This window comes from Lepisma saccharinum, chromosome 10 (assembly GCF_977018435.1).
Source record: "Lepisma saccharinum chromosome 10, izLepSacc3.1, whole genome shotgun sequence".
NCBI lineage: Eukaryota > Metazoa > Arthropoda > Insecta > Zygentoma > Lepismatidae > Lepisma > Lepisma saccharinum.
The window spans coordinates 76,575,500-76,594,846 of record NC_139238.1 but is presented as its reverse complement, the minus strand read 5'-3'; the positions used below and the strand labels follow the sequence as shown (position 1 = coordinate 76,594,846).

Sequence of the window (19,347 nt, the reverse complement as noted above, 5' to 3'; positions counted from 1 at the left end):
ATCGGTACATGTGAGAGTCAGTAAGAATAACAGCTTATCAGTTCAGCCCGAGTTCTGGTGCTATACCGACCTCCTAGTATAAGTAGGCTCTTTTGAAAATATTTAGGCAATACTAAATGAAGATGCACATTGTGTGCTTATCATGGTGCATCCGAGCAAAATATCACACACTTAACAATACCATAAAGTTTCCTCTAAGTCAGCTTTAAATACAGGGTAATTGGGACTGGTCCTACAGTTTCAAGTGGGATTCAAAGCACCAAAATGTGTATCAAATCAGGGCCAACTTGTTTAGGACATACTGGGGAGGCACATTTACCAGTATTACTGGTGCACAAACATTATGACACTTCAAATAAATTAAACTCACCACTTTTCCTCTTGGAAGTGTAGCCAACTCCCTCATACCTAGCACCACTAACATACAGAATCCTGCCGATGGAAGATACAAAACTCGCTCTGCTATGACGAAGCCTACACGGAAGAATAAGTTGGTTGCGGGCAGGAATGGCACAATAAGCAATGCCAGGGCCATTGTGAGACATCTGGAAAGTGGAAAGAATCGTAGAAAATTTAACAATTCAAGCATTAAAACAACAAGCAGGTACAAAAGCACGTTTCATAAAATTTATTTGCAAAAAAAAATAAAGGCACATTGGGGCTGGACCAATAATGCTATCGGTTGGAATTTGACAACCAGCTGATACTTTAAGGAACCTTGGTCAGAGCTGGCCCTAGGAAGGGGCCTGAGTCCCTGCACTTCAGGAAGCCCCGTAACAGATAAAAATAATGGTTTGTGTGTGATATATTAAGAGTTCATAGGATGCCGTTGCTTTCAATTAAGAAACTAATTTGATTTTTCTTGACTTCATGGAGTGCTTTTGCACACTTAAAAAATATTCAACATTATTACTGAAATCATATTTTAAACAAAGTACTACACAAAAATAGTGTTCAATTATCTTGATGAAAAATAGTTATTATGCACTATTCGTTTAACTAGAGAATGAAATCATAAAATGAAAATATAATTTTACATGAAAAAACATAAATTCACTATATATCGATATCATGCAATGATCTCAATACGAGAGCTATTGCAAGAAAGGATTAGCTTTCCCATACTTCAATAAAAGGCAGTCACATACATTTTTCTGTATGGCAATTAAAAATTTAACTATGTTATCTTCTTACATGTGGTTATCTTCTCAATTTTAATGAAAAGCCTGAATTCTGTAAAAACAAATATGAAGATATTGATATATTTTCACCACAGCAAAACATTCAGAAAAATAAAGAAAACTGATAGGAAAATACTCCATGAGCCATCTATTGTTCTTCATAGCAAACCATGGCTTTACATAGTAGTGATTTTTTAAATCTATTTTTGCTTTCAAATTATTCAGAAATGAGGTAAATTCATTCAATATTGGCCAAAAACTATTCAACTGTTATTATTACAAACTTTGTAACAAAATATGTCAGCCTGTGTTTGGTTCTGGAAAGAAAAATGTCCATAAAGAAGGAAGTGAAATGGATATCACGATCACCTTGGGAGATATGTGGTAAATGATAGAAAGAAATGCAGAACTATCACAAGGCAAAATGGTCCAAATGTGCTGTTCTTGGCCTCAGTGAGGTAATATAATAAAGAAAAATCATGCTGTGAGATTCTGGAAAAACTGGGACAACTGAATCATCAGGACCGAACCAGATAAGTGTGAAACTGAGTTTGTGGTTGTGAATGTTTGGCCATATGTTTTGTATTAAAAGTCGAGTACTTGGTTTGTAAAATCATGTGGGATCTTCAACATCTATGTGTTTGGCACAAAACGGAATAACAGCATGTATTGTTAAAGGTTCAATTGTCAACTTGATAAGGGTATTTCTCTGAACAAAACTTTCCAAGATACATATGTGGGTAAGAATAAAAATTCAGTAGCAGTGCAAGGCATATATAATCTATTAACAAATTAAAATCCAGTTTCTATTTGAAATATTACTACTACTGACATTTGTGTAAGTTCAATTATTGGGTTGATGCATAAGTTCGTAGCATTTGTGCTTGGTATGGCAACATTGTTAGGAGCTTGTTTATCGTTTAATGATCACCAAATGGAGTGGCATTGTTGTGCTTGTGAATACGCATTGAATTTTACAGATTTGAAGAAAGACTGTGTTATTTATGCATTAAAGAACAATAAGTGTGCAGTGGGGGGAAAAAACATTTCGACATATTCTTCTGTCAAGTTTAACATAGGAGCAAAGGCAGTGGAGGTGACTCGGAACATTTGTCCCTTGTACAGTGGGATCCATGAGTAGTACCTTGCAAATTGTCCATCACCATGTTCGTGCACTTTATTTGACCCAATAACAGCTTCAAGAATTAAAAGAAAACTCAAAACAAGCTGTTGACAACTTCTTCACCAGCATACATAAAAATCCATCGCTTAAAAACACAAAGGATGTAAGAGAAAAATTAATGAAAATAGTCATGGACAATTTGCATGGTAATACTCATGGACCCCACTGTACAGAGAGAATGCCAATGGGGAAAGCAGGGCAAGAAAATGGTTTTGTCATTACAAAGAAGGCATTTGTTTCTCCACGTTCAGGAAGACCATCGGGCTTTACTGAAGACAGTTTAAACGCTTTAATTGACGAGGATCAGTCGACTCGAGAATTAGCAAATGTGATGAACTGTGATCATTCAACCATCGTGCAACATTTGCATTCCATGGGTAAGGTTCTGGATACTGCACACTTTAAATGAAAACAACCAAATCAGCGAGTAGGACAGCATCAAGTGCTGCAACACGATAATGCACACCCACACTCCGCTAACATAACAAAAGCTGCTCTCCAGGAGCTTGGTTGGGTAGTTATTCCACATCCTCCTTACTGCCCCCGATCTTGTGCCATCTGATTGCTACCTTTTCAGCTCTCAATCCATCAATATTGAAGGAAGCTCCTTTGATGATGAAAATGCTCTTCAAACTTGGCTTGACGACGCTTTTAACCCCGAATCAGCTGATTTCTTCAGGCGTTGAATTGAAAAACTGCCCCAGCATTGGTAGACAGTCATAGATAATAAAGGAAAATATATTACTGATTAATTTATGTCTTTTGTTCATCTCAAATAACTATCAAATTAAAATACATTTGCCATGGTGAAAAAACGGTACGAACTTACGCATCAACCCAATTTTTGATTTTCTTATCTTTGGACAGTGTTTGTGTGATGTGTACACTAGAATTCATTGAGAAACTACAAAAAAAACGTGTGATGTAACTACAGTGTCAAAATTCAATAGTAAACAAAATAGAATTGTGATAGAGAAAAATATTGAATGTGATTAAAAACTTTCACTGAACATACCCAGTTTTGTAATTAAATATAATTGAAAATGGCACCAGTAGCATGTCGGAAATGATAAGAAACATTAACCTTCAACATGCTCTCATTAGAATTAACACGAAATATATAAAATAATTGTTTATTAATTGTAATAATCTTTAAATTGCAATCATATAGGACACTTTTATTTCAGATTAAGGAACAAAAACCTCGGATATTTTAAGACCTCTCAAAAATTTTCGGCACACACACGTAGGGCCAGCACTGATCTGGGTGTCTTGTGGGCTCAACAAAATTTTACACAACACTTTCACAGGTTATAAATATCTATACATTATACAAGAGACTTTGTTTTTGCTTAATTTTTACATCAGTAATATGTGAAAATACTAGGGCTGAGCCGATGCCTATGTATCGGAATATATCGGTTGGATTTTATTTACCAATACCGGTCGATATTTTCCTGACATTTTTGTTTTTCACGGGCTCTGCAAAAATGCTTCACGACACTTTTGTGAAGTCTAATTAACCTCGAAATTATGCAAAAGTAAAAGTTTCTTATAGTTTTTCACCAGTTTTGTGTAAAGAAGTATACATTTTGTGATAACATGTAATTTAATATTCTGATGTAATCATTAAATATTTTAAAGCAAAAATCTTGGTAAGCTGATGAATATAATTAGAGTGGAATACTAATACAATATTATTAATCAATATCTTGAACAACTTTTAATTATTACAATTTTCAAGAATCGGTATCGGTAGGAATCTGTGAGAGAATGGGCATCAGTATCGATTCAAACTCTAGAAAATATGGAATGCACGTCAAATGTCAGCTTTTAATATTCTGATTCTCAAATTATGAATATATAAGAACAAAACTGGGACAGATTTATTTCGTACAGTGTCAATGGAATACTTACATATGAAAACTTATAAATTAAGTTGTTATACTGTTAAACTATCAGTATTTTTGGTAATCAGTAAGTGTATCAACACTGGTCTCAAACTTCGTTAGAAATACACTAGACTCTCGCTAATCCGGCCCTCAATAGTCCACCCCACATCCGACCTGTAGTCACTCAAACAGAAATGACGCACACAACAATGAATTATCGCGTTCAACAATGTTGTTAGTTAAAAATGTTAAACAATGCTATACATACTTACAGTATTTGAAATTGTGACTTTCTTACAGTAAAGTTCAGTACATACTATGACTTCTAAAAGGAAACACGTAAAGTACAGCCTGTATAGTCCCTACGTGTTTAAACTACATAGTACGTAATTTCCGACCCTCTCAATAATCTGGCACTTCCGCGAATCCGGCACCCATATGTGCAAGGAATAGCCGGATTAGCGAGAGAGTCTAGTGTAACAAAAAAAAATCCATTCATTTAGTTAATTACTAAGCTAAAATCTGCTATTTTTAAACACACACATGCAGATGCTATAACATAAAATCCCTGAGCTTCATATAATTTAGATTTCTTAATTTCTTTTTTCAAATGTACATAATATTAGAAATGGAGCAATATGAATCTTTTCATAGACCAAAAAATAACATATCACTTTATGAAACTTATATAATGTAAAAAATCAAGACAAACTAAGAAAATAAAATGTAGACATTACCTTCTACTTCTTACATTTTTCCCCGTAAAACTTTTGTACAGCAAGACTAGTAGCATGAGCCAGAAAACTAGGACATACACTCCCCGGTGGTCATCTAAAGATTTGAGCAGCGGCACACACCCCATTGACCAATCGAAGCACAGCCAGACGGGACACACAAGTAGCCAGGCATTTATGGCATATATGTAATTGTAACTCAGCACCTGCAAGGAATAAAATAAGAACTCTGATCAATTTACAGGTCATTTTCCTGCAAACTTTAATTTTACATGGAATGGAGTCAATTGTAAAATGTCACTAAAAACTTACAAAGTTTAAATTCAAATTAATCATTAAAAACATACTCTTAAGGTTACATATTTATTAGGTCTGAGCAGATACCAATGCTGATGTATCGTTTTGTGTATCGGTTGGAAATTCATTTACCGATACCAGCCGATACTTTTCTGTTACATTGCTCCTTCAAGGGGTACGAAAAAGGCTGCACGACTCTTTGTGGAGTCTAATTATATTGGAAATTATGTAAAATAGAAACTTTTTTTTACTTCGGCCAAATTTTGCACAAAAAAGTGTATTTTATGATTACATATAATCTATTTTAATAGTATGATGTAATTTTTGAATATTCTAAAGCAAATTTCTTGGTAAATTGATGCATATAATTGGAGAAGAATATTTACACACCAAGCGGAAATAATATCGCAACACATTAACAAAGAATATTATGAAGGCAGTTAGCCAAAAGAACTATAGTTTGACTTACTATGCTGAACAGGCAAAGAAATATAGTCATTAGGTTTTGGTAATAAAATAGTACTTCAATATTTGATCAATATTTTGAACAAATTTTAATTATTGAAATTTTTCAAGTATCGGTATTGGTGGGAATCAGTAATGTATCGGTTCAAAGTGGTATCAGCTCAGCCCTAATATTTATGGTGAATAAAAGTTCAAGATTTCAGTACAAAAACCGGGTACATTTCGGGATCAAAAGAGGTGTCGTATATCAGCCCTATTTTTTTTAAATACACCACATATATACAGAAAAAATAAAATAAAAAGTAAATTAGGACACTTACCATGAATAAGATATTTGTTAATGGAGGGAAAAGGGTATACTTGATAGGGAAAAGAAGACAAGCTGCAAGAAAAGAAAAGAAGTGGAAATAAGTAACAAAAAAGTTAAAAGCAAGATACAAAAAAAATACACAGAAAGGAAAAATATATCTTAAGACAAAGGTGGACAAGACAGAAAATGGATGTGGCAAACATGGTTTAAGTACGAGGGTGGTTCATCATGCTCCGCCCCTGACATAGAAGGAACCCTCGTAGGAAAACCAAATCACTGTCACTTTTCAACGTAGTCCCCTACAACATTAACACACTTTTCCAATCGGCCTTCCAGTGCTTCAATCCCAGTAGAAAAAGAATATTTTGTTTGGTCCTGCAACCAAGCATTCACAACATCCATAACCTCGGAATCGCTGGCAAAATGTTTTCCACGAAGGTGTTTCTTCATGTTCGGGAACAGGTGGAAGTCACTGGGGGAAAGATCTGAAGAATAAGGGGCATGAGGGACAATTTCGAACCCTGCTGCATGAATTGCAGCCACCGCAACTTGGGAGGTGTGGGCGGGAGCATTGTCACAATGGAACAACACACCACGGGCCAACATTCCGCGGCGTTTCTCCTTGATGGCAGTACGTTATTCTTCAAATAGGGTTGCAGAATAAACACCTGTGATTGTCTTTCCCTGTTGGAGATAATCTATCAAAAGGATTCCTTCTGCATCCCAGAACACAGATGCCATCACTTTGCCCTTTGATGGTTGAACCTTGAATTTCTTTGGGGGTGGAGAATGGGGGTGTTTCCATTGCATGCTTTGGCGTTTACTTTCGGGATCGAAGTGGTGAACCCACGTTTCATCCATTGTAACAAATCTCTTCAGAAACTTTGGCTTGTCAGCCTTTATTGTCCGCAACAGGTTCTGACTTTCACACGACGTGTCCTCTTTTGGTTGACCGTCAGCATTCTCGGGACCCAATGTGCAGAGATTTTTTTCATTAACAAATGATGATGAATAATTGAATGCACACTACCAGTTGAGATGCCACATGTGTCTGCTATATGGCGGACAGTCACTCGCCGGTCTGCCAAAATCATGTCATGCACTTTTGTAATCATTTCTGGTGTGGTCACCGTTGCAGATGAGCCACCACCATGCTCATCTTCACAGGTCTACCGACCACATTTAAATTCACTGCACCATCTCTTCACTAGATCATATGAAAGGCTAGAGTCTCCAAGAGTTCCCACCATATCTGCATGGATGTCTTTCGGTGTTAGATTTTTCTTGAGTAAATATTTTATCACTGCTCGGACCTCAGATTTTTCCATTGTTTCACATGTGGCTACACTTCTTACTGATCATCAACGTGTAACGAAAAGAGAAATTGTTGTAAATTCTTGGAACTTTGTGAATATTAGTCTAAAGAATGAACAATGTTACATATAAAATTACAGGTCTCTACTATCACTGGAAATGGGTCAGGGGCGGAGCATGCTGAACCACCCTCGTATTACCTACGTGAAATTTTGTATTTCTGCGGTGCACAATTTGATAGTTATTTCCAATTAATTTCGAAGGCTCACTGCCTTCATTCACTAAGGGTGCGGCATCTGGAGCGGAGATGGTAGTACGTCACTTCTTTGTGTTCCAGGGCAGCGGTAGTTGCATTTACGCCCGTACATAACTGAAATTGGACTAAGCAACGGTTGCACCGAGTGCCAACTATCCATGTGGTGAGCAAAAACAGAAGCCCAGCTCAGACATCCTCGAGACAGAGATAACCTGAACCAAAATCCCAAACCTAAATGCATCACCTTACCATACCACCCCATGACATCAGGCAAACTATCTGAGGCCTTCAAACCCTCCAACATCCAACTGGCAGACACACCTGTATCCCAAATTGGAAGGGTGCTACCCAGCTTCAAGAGATACTACCACCCAAACTTGCATCTCCTGGTGTCTACACAAGGCCACATGCCAATGCCAGAACAGCTACTTTGGCAAAACCATCTGTACTGTTCAAGAACGGATCAATGAACATGTAAGAGATGCCAAGAAAGACAAACCAGGATCAGGACTTTCACAACACCTCCACACCACAAACCACACCATCTTCTCCACATCCATACTTCGCCCAAAGAAACCCATGCCATCTTCCAACAGCAACCAGCACTGAACCTGGACAATGGACAGGCACGCCCAACTTGGCACTACATCCTTCAAAATATCCCAGACCAGAAAAAAGAAAAGTAATATAATTAAGCCTTGTTTCCATATTAAAAACAGAAAAAAGAAAAGTAATATAATTAAGCCTTGTTTCCATATTAAAAACACTAAGTTGCTGACCAAGGCAAGTTTAAAACACTTTACATGTAACATTTCCACCCTGTGTAAGTTTTTAGTTTTTAGTTTTTAGTTTAGTTCTTAGTCTGAGGAAGACCCTGATACAGGGTGGAAACGTTACATGTAAAGTGTTTTTAAATCTTTATATAAACTTGCCTTGGTCAACAACTTAGTGTTTTAAAAAAGAAAAGATGCAGTGACCCCACTCCACCCACGTGAAGAAGAGGAACTACACCACACACCAAGCAACACAACACAGCAGATGACCCAGCCCCCCCCCCCCCCCAACCACCACCCGGCAATGAAAAGCAGAAAGCACAGCAGACGATGCAAGCCACGAAACACACACCAGCATCGCCAAATGGGTGAAAATGCAACTACCGCCATCCGGAAACTAACAAAGAAGTGAGGTGCTACCATCTCCGCTCCAGACGTCCGTGCCCTTAGTGAAGGAAGGCAGTGAGCCTTCGAAATTATTTTCTTGTAGTTTACGGTTATTACAAGCATAAGAAAACAGTTTTTCTTTGTGACGTTTCAGGAGAACACACGCTCCTTTCATCAGACATTTATTTTCATTTTGACTAAAGATACAGTTATAACAATGGTTAGTAATTTTTTAAACAAAAAGAATCCGTTATACAATGGATGTTGTCAATGTTACATTGTTGTAATATAACCGTAAACTACAAGAAAATAATTCTATAATGCAAGCAATGAGCACATACAAGAAAAACTTCGAAATTAATCTGAAATAACTATCCAATTGTGCAACGCGGAAATACATAATTTCACGTAGGTAATAAGGAGTTATTTGTTCATGTTTACTTCATCATCACATAAACAAAAGACAATAAAGAACTTGGATTGAGAACTGATACAATGATAGTGCTAATGACTTGGGCTAGAAAGTTGATGACAAATCATCTTTATTTGAAGACAATGCTGAACCTGATGGTAGAACCAAAAAACATTGTTTATATTTTGCATTTTCTGACCTTTTTTTGTTTAGGTCAATTTTCAGTATATTTTGTCATTTTTTATTATTTTTGAAGTTTCTTTCTTTCCTTCACAGTTGCTTCATGAATTTTAAATGCATTTGCTAGCATAACTTACATATTTAAATTCCCTAACATGGTATTTTTAGCAAGTATGCCACTAATCGTAAATATGGTCAATGCAAGAGCATATTATTATTTTTAACTGAAATCTTTGCCAATGGATTTTGTGGAATTGACTGTGGAAATTTTACTTTTCTTCCAGCAAACTTAAAATACTTTGGGTGAAGCCTACTTTTGAGTTTCCCTTGTTGGCCACTATTATCTCTTTAATATGAGGCTGCTAAGGCAACACCTGAAGTACAGAGCATTCCCTGACATTCGCTAAGAGACTCGGCGGCAAGCAGCCCGGCATCAGCGTTTGTCTTTCCCGGTGAACGGGTCCGCGACAGTCGCAAGCTACAGTCTGTTTTTTAAGCTCTCCCTGCCTTAGCTCTATTTCCCTTTCTGTTGACATTGCAGACTGACGCCAGTATAATCCTCCCTCGGAAGTTGTGTTGTGTCGTGTTTGTGTGTTGAACATTGTGGCTTAATATGGCACCACAAAAGTTTACATTACAACAAAGGATTTATCTTGTCGAGTGTTACTTCAAATTGTGCAGAACTGCGACGACATTTTGCAACGAAATTTCCTGGTGTTCCTGTTCCACATAGGACCACTATATTAAACCTCGTAAAAAAGTTTAGAGTAACAGGGTCAATTCTGAATAAAAGTGGAAAGAAAAACCCACGTGTACTTACTGAGGAAAACTCTGAGATAGGACAAAGGTTAGAACAGTCTCCTCGGAAATCTATCCGCCGCCTCTCACAAGAAACGGGTGTTTCAAAAACTCTCTACGTCCCCCGATTAGTCAGCCTGCGATTTTTATTTATGGGGAAATCTAAAAAATAAAGTATACAAAGACAATCTGCACACCATCCGAGAGTTAAAAGAGAGTATTGTACGAGAAATTGGGAGAATTACAGTAGACGAACTTGTACGTGTAAATGCCAATTTCCTTCGGAGATGCCAGGAATGTGTTGCAGGAGAGGGACATCAATTTCAACACCTTCTGTAGTCAAGGTTAGTACACAATATGAAAACTGTAATTTTAATAGTCGACTCTAGCGACTGTCGTGGACCCGTTCACCGGAAAAGACAAATGCTGATGCTGGGCCGCTTGCCGCAGTCTTGTAGCGAATGCCAGGGAATGCTCTGTATATAAACCCTAGTCGCAAGACTAGGGAGGCAGAAGTCAAGTGATAGATCTGAGTCGCTGCCAGAGATGCTGCCTCCCATCCAGATGGCTAAGCAAGCAGTCACTTCCAGGCTGTCTACAGCCCACTAGAAGATGGATAAAGCTTGCAATTCCACAAGTATCGCCACTCTCTTAATACTTCTTTCCAAGCAGCTCCCTTACCACTAATTCTCTTTAGGCTCATTATAATAAACCCAGTTATTGTTACTCGTGCATCTACACCTACAATAGTATTAAGTTGATGTTAAGTTAATTAATATGTTCTCTTACAAAACCCCCAACCATCTGAATTAAGTTTCCCTAATGGTAGACCTGAGGACTTGTGGCCGATTACATTGGGTCACGTATATTAAAAGTACACGTAGGACGAAAGGGTGTTTTGTTTCGATAGGAGTTTGATATCGAGGAACAGAAATCGTGTGTAGGAAGAGTGTTTGGTTTCAGTGAGCATGTTTAGTTACATGTGCTGAGCCATGATCCTAGCAAAGCAAAACAACTAGGACAATGGATTGCATAGTGTCGCAATATGAGCTGTATCCAGGCGGGTAAGAGACTGAATGCCATTGAAGAACATTGCATGGCGTGAATGTGTTAAGACCAATCGCAATCTTAGAGTTGTAATGGGGTGAGTGGTGAAAAAGGACGTGGACAGTTCAGTTCGAGACTCGAAAAGATTAACATTGACTTCCTAGGTTGGCTGTAGTGCCATCAGACATCGCGTTGCGAGATCGCTGCGATTGACCAAAGTGAAATTACTTTTAAATACGTTAGACGGTAGCTTAAATCGCTAGTAAAAGTACGCTTGTGAAGAGGGGTTATTGGAAGCGATTGGTACTACTATAATCCCACACCATACTCTCAGAGATAACAAGAAGAAAACAGTGCAGCGTAAAAAGAAAAGTAGATATTGGTTAGTGGAAATATCACGATTTATAGTGTAAAATCTATGATGATGTACTGATTATTGGATACGAAAATTAATTTTCAAATATAAGGTTAAAAATAGTTGTTATTTCCTTCTTTGTCAAGCTTATTAATTTGTTCATATTTAACTAACTAAAGACTTGCGAGTGACTGGTCGGTCTGGTACTAGAAACTCAGAACTTGCAAGCCAAGTCAGGTAAATATATTCAAAGCAACAGTAATGTCACGTCTAAATTAGAAAATAATGTAATAATAAAAAATAAAAAAACCATTGCAGACTGAAACCCAAGCTAACCATTACAAGATCCTATCCCATTTCCTTACTCTGAGAGGGACATACAATCAGAGGTTTATCCCAAATTTTTTATGTGAGTGTAAGTGTAATTTTACAGCCAAAATTTCCATAAATTGGGCTCTTGTGAAGGGGTTTAGGGAAGCTTTGAAATTACCATTTTCTTTTGGAGGGGGGTGGAAAAATCCTGTACTGTAGAGTTCCAGACCACATATGGATCAATTGTTAATTTTCCATAAAATTACCGCCAGTAACTGGGTTACATAGTGAATGCTTCAATGCACTTAGCAGCACTTACCCTTGTAATTAGACTATCAGCAAAAGATGCTGGATTGTCAACTTTCTGAAAAATCGGAGGCGAAGATCCCATAATTCTCCACCTCAGCAAGAGCAAACTAATGCCAGTGGCAGCTAAGAAGAGATGTCGAATCACTACAGGAGGAAGTTCTGTCTTCATGTCACCCTCATCTTCGTTGTCGTCCTCATCAGAATCAGATTGTACGAGAAACAGTCTTCGAAAAAAGGCATCCATTATTACTTTTTTAATGGTCTCAAATACTCTCACTGGATGAAGCTTGCTCCCAACGATTATGTCATATGCGCTACAAAGACCCTAAAAACAATTAGATAAACATTACTGTCAGCATAAGTTATAATTAGAGCCCGGAAGTTCAGGCATTTATTTTCATTAAAATAGGCAGGCAAAAAGGCATTTATAATGTGGAAAATAGGCACTAAAAATGAAAAAAGGCAAAATAAACTGAAAAAAAGGCACATTTGGAAGTTGCTTACTTTTATCTATAATTTCTGGCAAAATGTTAAAATCTACATTGGGAAGAGCATTTCGATTTTCTCCGTCTGGATTGCACATAACTACAAGGTGTTTTTTTTTAAGTTCTCAACATTCATTGATAGTCGGCTGTCAAGACAGAATGTTTTTCTTAATAGAAAATGATCTTTCTACTTCGACAGAAGTTATTGGAGCATACAAAAAAACAAGCTAATGTAGCTGAACTCATTTCGGTAACAGCATTTTCACCTTTAAGAATAAAACAAATTGTTTTCAATTGTTTCAAGTCCACATTTGCACTCACTACCCGTTTGCACTTTTACGCAACAGCTGACCCCTTTTCTCCTGGCACTTCCATCATCTGGTGCATAGATTCCTCGAAGATTTTCATGGATGTCTCTGGCAATGCACCATAATTTGCAAAAGTAAACTTGAATATCACAGGAGTTTTTTCACTTCACAAATTGAAGCTGCTTCATTTTCTGGAAGAGCATCTATCACCTCACTGATTTCTTCAAGGTTGTTAGCATAATATATAGTTGCTGATATCCAGGTTCCCCATCTCGTCAAGACTGGTTGCAGAGGTAAACTAAGCTCAGTCGCAACTTCCTGAAATTTTCGGGTTCGAGAGGGAGATTTCAGAAATATCTTCTTTGTGTTCGAAATCAACCTGTCCACTTCAGCAGTCAATCATGCACAAGGAAATGTTAACTGAAAGGCAATATCCTAACTCAGCATGAAATACTTTTTCCTCACACTTTTCTCCTGCAGCAATGTTGAAACATGCGTGAGTTCAATATTACTTAAATAAGGCGAAAATTATTCACATAATAAACGGAAGAAAAATAAATGCCAACAACGTTTTTTGGGAGAAAAATAATTTATATACACATTTTTTTTAAAAAAATTGTCAAATTTCATTGAAAAAGGCAAAAAAAAGGCATTATAATTAAAAATAGGCAGTGTAGTCCCAAATAGGCAAAATGAAAAGGCTTCTAAAACATTCGAAACAACATAAGAAACGTATATCCGGAAAAATTTTATCAATATATGCAGTAGATAAAAAGAGGCATTTTGCCAAACTTCCGGGCTCTAGTTATAATTATTTAAAATAAATGACTATAGTTGAACCTGAGTTATGCGTATGTCAAGGTGAAGAGAAAATAACACGTATAACTGAGAATTCCTTACAAATCAGATTTAGATACCATGTCATATCATTATTAAAATACTGTAATTGAATCTATTTTGACGAACAAAATATATGCAATACAGGTTATTTCTGTCATAAAGTGGTAAATTAATGAATCTAAAAGTTTGATTCTTAAGTTTTATGTGGATTAGCATCCATTTCCTGTGTAAATTTTATTTTCTGATCAAGAGTGTAACTTTTTCTCACTCTTTTCTCCATGACTGACCAGTAGCAACTGATAAAGGTTCACTGAAAGAACAGCTGTTCTGTTTATATGATGAAACATGGCAAACATCAGCTATCGGCATCTTTTTAACGAGTGTATTTTCATATAGTGATTACATAAAAAAGAAAATGCATCTTTTGTTCTGAACAACTGCGGCAAATCTTTCTCCTCCGATTTCATTCCTCTCCTTGCCTTCTCTGTGACACAGCAGTGCTGCACTCGTCTTTCTCGCAGGTCGAGACTGATGGCGGCCATGTCAGCCTATCCTGTTTCATATTTGAAACTTGCCTTGTGTTTTTGTAATGACAAGAAATGTATACTTCTGTCACATTGTTGTAGTTTGGTACAAATCAACTGCATTTTATGATAATTAATACATACAACACTGAATTACGTATAACTGCATTACGTACAAATAAGGTAAAATTGACATGTTCTTAAATTATATTTTGCCGGGACCTACAGTAATTTATTTACGTATTAAACAGAAATACACAGAACTGAGTTACATATAAAGCTGTCTAAACTGTACTTGTACTTCAGCATATTTTAGCCCAAAACTCACATTTTGATGAACTGTATTATTATTTTTCTTCACTTTATGTCGCCTTACTGCCACCTTAGGCACATCCAGTGGCTATCTAACAATCTCACAGCATAAAAGAATGCCATGTCCAGGACTCAAATGTGGGTCTCTTGACTTCCGTGCCCACCCTCTACCTCAGAGTTACACCTCCAACTGAACACACACATTTCCATCACCACTTTCTTTCATGTTTCCATCATCGCCATTTTACACAACATCCAATCCTTCACTTTCGAGGGTGTACCTGCATTTGAGCTATTCGAATGCAGATTCACGGGGAGGGGAAGCATCCCCACTGAGAAAAGAAAGTTTACACTACATAAAATGTATGCACCTAATAATAAAAGCAAAAAGATGAATAACACAAATTTCATTTGCAAATAAATTAAATGTAGGCTAAGAGACAAAATTCAACATAACAAATTTTAGACAAGCAAGAAAAAAACATTTAAAAAATCTATTTTGCACCAACAAGCACAATTATTTTTCTATGGACTTGCCACTTAACACAATGACCTCCCATCGAGTGTGCATATACGTATTTTCTTCTGAGAACATAGACCTTCAACTTTGGTGGTGGTGATATCGTGAAGAGACCAGTAAATTTACTTTGCAAGTGAGGCAGCTGGAATTATAGAACACAAAATGCACAAGCAGTTCCTCCCACTATACAGCGTCACACTACACACTCCATTCAAATCCACAAACTTTGACATTCACTGGAGAAATTGCTTACTTCTCGAGCACCTACTACTCTACCGTTGGACTATGTGTTCATAAATAGGGCCTCCCGATGGCGCAGTGTTTACGTCGTCGCCTTGTAATCAAGGGGTCCCAGGTGGAGGCACGTAGTGGTTTGGATACCACTTTAAACTGTAGGACCAGTGCCGATTAGCCTTACTGTGCATAAAGTGGACTTAAAACACCAACTCAATCAAAAATGTGTTCATAAACAATTACCATATTTACACATGTATAATGCGCATCAAGGTTCTTCATGGGGAAAAGCAAGAAACAATATCTTGGATATAATGCGCAGTACAGTTCAGATTCAAGAAATGGCATTCTTAGTTGTAAAGCTGTTGTTATGCCGATCAAGAGTGAATGACATCATACCTATTCAATGAGTCACCTGTTGCTGTGTGAACCAAGAGGAGAATATAGTCTTGTGTATACAATGAGTCACCAACCCACGCCACCTCTCCTTCTCCCTCCACTGTCTTTAGCATCCCAAAGCTTTCACTACTGTAACCACCTTGTTTATTCTGTAGTAAAAGAAAGCGAGATCAAAATTATGTTATGTATTTGCAGCACTCGGGCAGTTACTTCCTATTATTTCTCGCCTGACAAATACCGCTGATACACATCCCGTGTGACAGGAGGTGCATGCTCGAATTCTATCAGAACTTTTCTCCATGTTCCAAAATTTCAATTTTATAGTGTCTTTTTAAAAATTATAATTACTAAAGAAATCCAACCTGATAATTTGTATTTGTGCTTGTTGATATACACACATTATACACAGTGACAGTGAAAACATATGTGGCTTTAATGTTGGCTGTCCGAATTATACACACCATAGTTTCTCGAGCAAACATTTTGGAAAAAAAAATTGCATTATACATGAGAAAATACAGTACTCATTTTCACTAACATGACTCGCTTGTTAAAAGGACTTACAATGACTGTGATTCCTTGTTCTTTACAGAACATTGAGACAGTACAGAGCAGCATGCTGAGGATGACGAGAAGAATCCCTCTGAGCTCCTGTTGCTGCACAGCATGGCAGTAGACGAGGAAGGACAGGAAGAAAAACAATGCACACAGAAGATCTGCTCTCCCTACGATCCCTGCTACCTAGAAATACATAAATGCACATTCAAATAAGTATTTGTTTAAACTTTTTGCTGGAGTTCATGTTTCTACATTAAACATTGCTATTAATATTATAAAACATGGGTGTGCTCATGATTCGGGAAATCCAAAAAAAAAGAAGAAAATTCTGTTGAATGTCATTATTGAATGTTGGTGTTCATTTGTCTTGTTACTGGTTACTGTGGTGATTGAAGTTAAATGGTGAATATAGTGTTATGTTAAGTGACATTTGTGGACCTCCTTACTTAATATCAAATAATTATTGCAACAAACTGCCTCAAACTGGGGACAGTTGCAAATTAATCATTTCTGACCCTAAGTTGGACCCTATCTGACATGATTTTCCTGTTCCGCTCCAACATCAGAAGACATCCGACACATCTTTTTATTTTTGTCTTTGTTCGCCCGGTCCACTGTCGGAGTCTGTCCGACGCATTTTCTCATGTAGTACAGACACTTGCCAACAGACAGAGCAAGTTGTAATCTTTCAGTTTCTTGGCAGGTCATGAGTTTTGATGTGAACATATGACCATGCATTGTATTCAAGTGGTAGTGCTAAAGTCGTTTTCACGTTCAGAAGACACAATGGGCTCTTATGGGCAATGCTTTTCTTATGGGAAATATGAGCGCGCTGTTGTGAAATTTCTGGATTTACAAATTTAGCTTAAGTAAAATCGGTACCTGCAGTTTTGCAGGAAATTTTGTAGAAAATACGATGGTGAACACAAAAAACTGGTAACTTGCTTACATAATTTTAGATAAATTAAAAATGCAAAATTTCTGTGAAAACACAATTTTTACATTGTTTTCATTCCTAACGTTGAAACATGCCGTAAAATTGAAGCATTCATTATTAAAAAACTTGACACTGTTTTTTAATTGTTATAGGTGACGGTGGTACTCAGAATTTATCAATACTGTAAAGCATATTTGCATTAAAAATATTCAAATAAAGTATGTGGAGATTTTTTATATTCGTGCAGTAGAAAATGTCGTCGCTGGCCATTTTTTGTTCTGTAATTCCAAGTAAAAACTTCCAGCGACAAAGTTGTGGAGAAAATAATGGAATTATTTTTTATAACCACTCAAAGGTTCCCAGAAATATTACTTCCATGCATTTGGAGTTTCTTTTTAACCCGAACCGCGCGAAGTAAGGAGACGTTGTCTGGCCATCTTGAGCTGGCTCACCGCAGCATTCCGGCTAATCACCACCAAGTTTTCGAGTTGTCATTTTATTTCCATTCAGTAAAAATATGAACTTCATGCAGTTTGTTATAATAGAATTGAAATTACTTAAATTTAATAATTGACAATTATTTCCAATGCTGCTGTTGTGAGCAACATTAGTGCTGTCGCAAATACACGTTGTTTTTGTTTACATTACTGTCGACATTAATACTGAAATGAAGATCACCTTTCAGTTTCCAACGTACACATAAATTCATAGACACCATATTAACCTTTGAAAGGCTTTCCAACACGTGACAAAATATGGGGCTTCAAGATAGAAATATGACATGCCTTGCTTGAGTCATTCACGTCTATCAGTTCACGTGGGCCATAACTCATTTGTTTTTGTTTGGGTTGCAACTTGAATCTAACCCATGTGCCAGGTTCCCCTTACTTGAGCGAGAGATCTGCTTTGGTCTGTTTAGACTTTTTTCCTCTCTCGAAAAAGTGTTTTCAGTTGTGTGAGCGCTCAGTGATTTTTACTTTTTTAAGTGATTTCTGAAGTGTCATATTCGAGCATTACACTCGCGTGTATAGTGATCGCAATGGATCATAGTAAAAAGGGTAACTGTAACGTTCACAGTATAATATTAATATTTACATATAATTATCATTATATATACAAAATACGTAACACCTTCATTGTGAAGGAAGGTCATCATTTCCCGGCGACATGAGCTAGCGCTGTATTGTCAACACTGTGTGGTTTCTCCATAAGCGCCGTTGTGTCTTCTGAACGTGAAAACAACTATAGTAGAAAAATGGCAGAGAGAAGGCATGTAAGTAAATTATAAACAAAAGTACTGTAATTATTTTATGAACTTAAAATAATGATATAATCATCAGGCGAGTTCATATTTTTTTTTTTCTCTCTTCTAAAACTGAAGGTTAATTACAAGCAATCCACCAACCTCTTTCTCAACCAAAATAAATAAGTTTGTGGGTGGCTGAAAAATGGATTGGAAAGGGTTTACTGAAAGGAAGTATTCACTTATTTATCCACAAAACTGTTTTATTTATTGTTTTACTTGTGGTGCTCTATTGCTTTTCTTAGGAACTTTTGTACTATTGCTTGGCAGGTTTCTGTTGTGTATTGGTTTGCAGCATGCTGCTAGGTGGATTGGTGTCAAAGGCTCAAAAAGTGATCATCTGCTGCTAGGAGAATCCAGGTGTGGTGTGGTTGTCTGTCCACCATTGATGTTTGAATCATGCAGAAATGACATGTTTTTCTTGGATTTGTGACAATCAGAGTGTGAGCTATAATATATATCTGGTGTACACTTTTCTGATTTTAAGGTTACTGAATTTCATGTGTTTGGCAAGTCTAGTGAAAGACTGCTTGTTTAAGACCTAACAATCTATAAATTGTTAGGGAAAATATATGGTACCAAAACTCCTTCGTATGATATGGATTAAGGTGAAATCATACAATTTGAGAGGAAATAGCGAATTATTATGTGTTGATAAGAACTACATAAATAACAAGTATGTTCGGTATCTCATAAACAGTTATAATTTGAATACCGTGAGA

General features: G+C 36.9%; 1 protein-coding gene across 2 annotated transcripts in view; it reads right to left on the bottom strand.

Annotated features, from left to right (window-relative positions):
- Positions 1 to 19,347, bottom strand: part of LOC145993952 (protein O-mannosyl-transferase TMTC4-like) — a 77,853-nt gene that overhangs the window by 35,765 nt on the left and 22,741 nt on the right. For both annotated transcript variants that reach the window (XM_083129928.1, XM_083129929.1), the window contains exons 5-8: positions 16,392 to 16,568; positions 12,216 to 12,530; positions 4,994 to 5,196; positions 371 to 545 (exon numbers count right to left, since the gene is read on the bottom strand). In XM_083129928.1, coding sequence (XP_082986054.1) covers positions 371 to 545; positions 4,994 to 5,196; positions 12,216 to 12,530; positions 16,392 to 16,568 — 870 coding nt within the window. The remainder of the gene's footprint in view (positions 1 to 370; positions 546 to 4,993; positions 5,197 to 12,215; positions 12,531 to 16,391; positions 16,569 to 19,347) is intronic.